This window comes from Vicia villosa, unplaced genomic scaffold, assembly GCF_029867415.1.
Source record: "Vicia villosa cultivar HV-30 ecotype Madison, WI unplaced genomic scaffold, Vvil1.0 ctg.000318F_1_1_1, whole genome shotgun sequence".
Lineage (NCBI taxonomy): Eukaryota > Viridiplantae > Streptophyta > Magnoliopsida > Fabales > Fabaceae > Vicia > Vicia villosa.
This window is the reverse complement of record NW_026705139.1, coordinates 369,032-372,908: the sequence shown is the minus strand read 5'-3', so window position 1 is coordinate 372,908 and position 3,877 is coordinate 369,032. Positions and strand designations below refer to the sequence as shown.

The following is a 3,877-nucleotide window of genomic DNA, read 5'->3' as shown; positions in this document are numbered from 1 at the left end:
TATACTTATCAATTCATGAAATCATATACTTAAGCTCTCTCAATCGTATGCTTAGTAAAATTATTTTTTATCAATTAAGCTCTCTTTATAAATCGTATACTTAATTGTGTAAGACCTTTGAGATGACCGACCTTGGTTTGATGAGTTCCTTCTTCAGTATAGAAGTAAGTCAGAGAAATGAAGGGATATTCATCTCGCAAAAGAAATACACAGAAGGCTTACTTAAGAAATTCAAGATGTACGGTTGTAAACCTGTTGCTACTTCACTCATAACAAATGATAAACTACAGAAGAATGATGCAGCACCAGAAGTTGATGCATCCAAATACATAAGTCTTATTGGAAGTCTTCTATATTTAACAGCTACACGACCAGACATAATGTATGCTACAAGTCTTCTATCAAGATTCATGCAAAGCCCAAGTCAAATACACTTTGGAGCAGGAAAAATAATTTGAAGGTATCTACAAGAAACAAAAGAGTTTGGTATATGGTACACTACCGAAACCAACTCAGAATTACTTGGCTACACTGACAGTCATTGGGCAGGTTCGCTAGATGACATGAAGAGCACCTTTGGCAATGCTTTCTCTCTAGGATCAGGAATTTTTTTTCTTGGGCGTCAAAGAAACAATTGCTAGATAAGTCAAGCTATATGACTTCGCAGGATACTCGAAGACATGGAAGAAAAACAAGATGAGCCTACTAAGATCAACTGTGACAACAAATCAGTAAGTGCAATGGCAAAAAATCCAGTGCATCACAGCAAAACAAAACACATAGCAATCAAGTGTCACTTTATCAAAGAAGCTGAAGCAACTAAAGAGATCAAATTAAACTCGACTATTGCAAGACAGAAGATTAAATTGCAGACATATTCACGAAAGTGTTGCCGAGACCAAGATTTGAAGAGCTACGAGCTATGCTTAGAGTCACAAAATTTGCATCAAGGAGGAGTGCTGAAATTGCTACAAATTTCTAGAATATTCTAAATATAATATGTATGAAAATGGTAGAATATCCTAGAACTATAGTGCATATGAATATGGTAGAATAATCTAGAACTATGGTGAGGAATTTAATGGAGCCTTCGCTCTAGACGCAACCAACAATAATAGATTTGCAGCAATTTAATAATAATATTAATTAAATATATTCTAATTTCTATTAAATATTTTTTTACCCTTTTTTATTTGATGCAGTTTTATTTGGTCTTCCAACCATCTTTGTTTTAACTTGAGTACATTACTTTTTTGAATTGAATGTTGCATTTACAAATAATAATAAGGGTTAATAGGCATTTACACCCCTGTAATGTTAGCGAATTTTGCTTTTCCCCCCTCCGTTGCCAAAAGCAGGTTTTGGCAACGGTTTTTTCAAAAAAATCGTTGCCAAAACCTGTCTTTGGCAACGGAGGGGGAAAAGCAAAATTCGCTAATATTACAGGGGTGTAAATGTCTATTAACCCTAATAATAATAATCAGTTTCAATAAAACCAACACATAAGATTTTAAATAAAAAAAATATTGATTTTTAGCCAAATTTCTATCAAGTTTCTTGAAAATTTTGGCAGTTGTGGTTGTTAGTCAAAGATGATATAGGCGTACTCTTGATTAAAGAGAAACTAGTCATTTTGATTCATTCTTGTACAAATCACTTGTACTTAACTTCATAAACAATACTTATAATTTGATTTGGCTTGAATTCATACAAATAATACAGAAAGACTACAAACTATCAAACAATAAGAAACAAGAAATGGAGCACAATTCATAAGCATATGTGCAATTCAACCAACCTGCTTTTCTTAAACAAGAAAGCATTTGTTAATCTCACACAAAGTACAAACAATAAATGGAGCACAATTCATAAGTACATGCTGCAATTATCTGTCATTAGAATATTCTAGACATGCTGCAATTATCTGATGAACTTTTTGTTAACTAAGAATCCAGCAAAAACAGGCTTCAATAAAACAAATTAAGAATCTTATCCAAGAAATATTATTCATAACAAAGCACTCAAAAGAAATACAACTTAAAATTGCATAACATAAAGACTTAGAACAATTATCATAAACAAATTGATGAGCATAATTCTCATCAGAACTGTTTCATAATACTAGCACAGAAGACCTCTATGACTCCACCAAAAATCTCTCTCTTCTTTGTTGTTGAAACCATAACTCGGTGGAACGTGTATCTTTTTCAACGATGGCCTTGAAGATATCATTGAAGCAACAACCTTAGAATTCACTCTACAACATTTCTTCAAATTGATCTCTCTCAATTGTGTGCAGTTTTCTACCACATGGTTCACTCCTATATTTGTAACATAAACACATTTTTCAAGGAAAAGTTGCAAAAGCCCGCGACAATTCTTTGAGATCACACCAAGTGTTTCATCCTTAACTCTTGTATGTGACAAGTTTAACATCTCCAATTTAGGAGCTTCAAAGTTGATTCCAAGTAGCTTCACTCTTGAACAATGTGCTAAGTTCAAATGCCTAATTTTGCAACACATGTTTAAAACATGACAAATGCCGTCAGATATCTTATCGCAATAACTTAAATCAAGCAGTTGCAAATTAGGAAAAATGGAAGCTAATGTTACGACGTTTTCATCACTTAACCATGTATTACGAACCAAACATAGAGACTTTACTTGAGGACTTACAACATAATCCATCAAAGTATTAGAATTTTGCATACTCATTCTCCAACGACGCTTGTATTCCATTGTGATGTAACTCAATGATGGATGATTTGTAACTAGTGCAAACAAATTTGTAAAATTTTCTGAATCATGAGTAAATGATAAAGACCTGAGTGTTGGTCTTTCACCGAGAGCTAAAGTAATACCTGCAATGGATACGGAGTAACAGTCAAATATGATGGCCTCTTGGAGAAGCTTACAATTCTTGAACAAGCGATAGAGCAATATGTCGTTCATGTATGAATGACGAGAGAGGTTAATCTTGCGGAGTTTGAAAAGTTTCATAGAAAGAGTCGCTATCCCATTATGTAAGTTATTGCAAATGCTGAATTGATGATCTCCACTTAGGTCGAGTTCTTCGAGCAAAGGGAAACAATCAGCAATGAGTAGCAAGTCATAGCTGTCGATGAACTTCACGTCGGAACATTTGAGAGATGTTAGGGTTTTGTTATTCTGAGAGAAGGCTTTTAACCCATCAGCCGGAATGACGGGTTTGTGGGAGAGATTGAGTGATGTGATGTTGGATGGAAACCGGGAGAGTTGATGGAGAAATTCATTGAGGTCATCGTGGAAACAAGTGAAGTTGAGAGAGGTGAGATTGGTGAACCTTTTGAGAAATGCAGGAAGAAAAAAACGTGTTGGGTTATAGACATTGAGGGAGGATTGAAGACTGCTGGTGATGGAGAGAAACTTGTTTGAAACGCGGGAGAGAGACTTGAAGTGGAGATGGTGTTTGTCGTTTTCATCGTCTTTGAGGATTTTGAAAATGGATTCCCAGCATTCATCAGGTAAATCTGATGCTTCTGCCATTTTTTTGAGAGAGAGTTTTGTGTTTATCTGTGAATAAAAGAGAATGGTTACAGATGTTAGGGTTTTGTTTGAAAAAGAATATTTCAAAGTTCACGTACATGCATATTTCTCCTACATCTATGCTGTTTAATTGGTCAAATACATATATTTTTTTGGGTTTAATGATGCTGTAAAATAATTTTACACTCTCATTTAATAGAAAATCACAAATTTGTCTTATCATTAAAAGTTTTTTAAAACAAAATGATTTAATTGGATACAAAATTATGATTGACAGTGTAAAATCATTTTACACACATATCCATTTTCTCTATATTTATAAGCTAATTATTATATTATAAGATTATAAGAT

At 33.7% G+C, this 3,877-nt stretch overlaps 1 protein-coding gene across 1 annotated transcript; it reads right to left on the bottom strand.

Annotated features, from left to right (window-relative positions):
* Positions 1–2,121: 2,121 nt before the first annotated feature.
* On the bottom strand, positions 2,122–3,525 carry LOC131626682 (uncharacterized). The gene has a single exon (XM_058897522.1). It carries the CDS (start codon positions 3,523–3,525, stop codon positions 2,122–2,124), a length of 1,404 nt encoding a protein of 467 aa, XP_058753505.1.
* Between the last annotated feature and the right edge of the window lie 352 nt (positions 3,526–3,877).

Coding starts and splice junctions, on each gene's coding strand:
- LOC131626682 (XM_058897522.1), bottom strand. CDS start 3,525: ATGGCAGAAGCATCAGATTTACCTGATGAATGCTGGGAATCCATTTTC.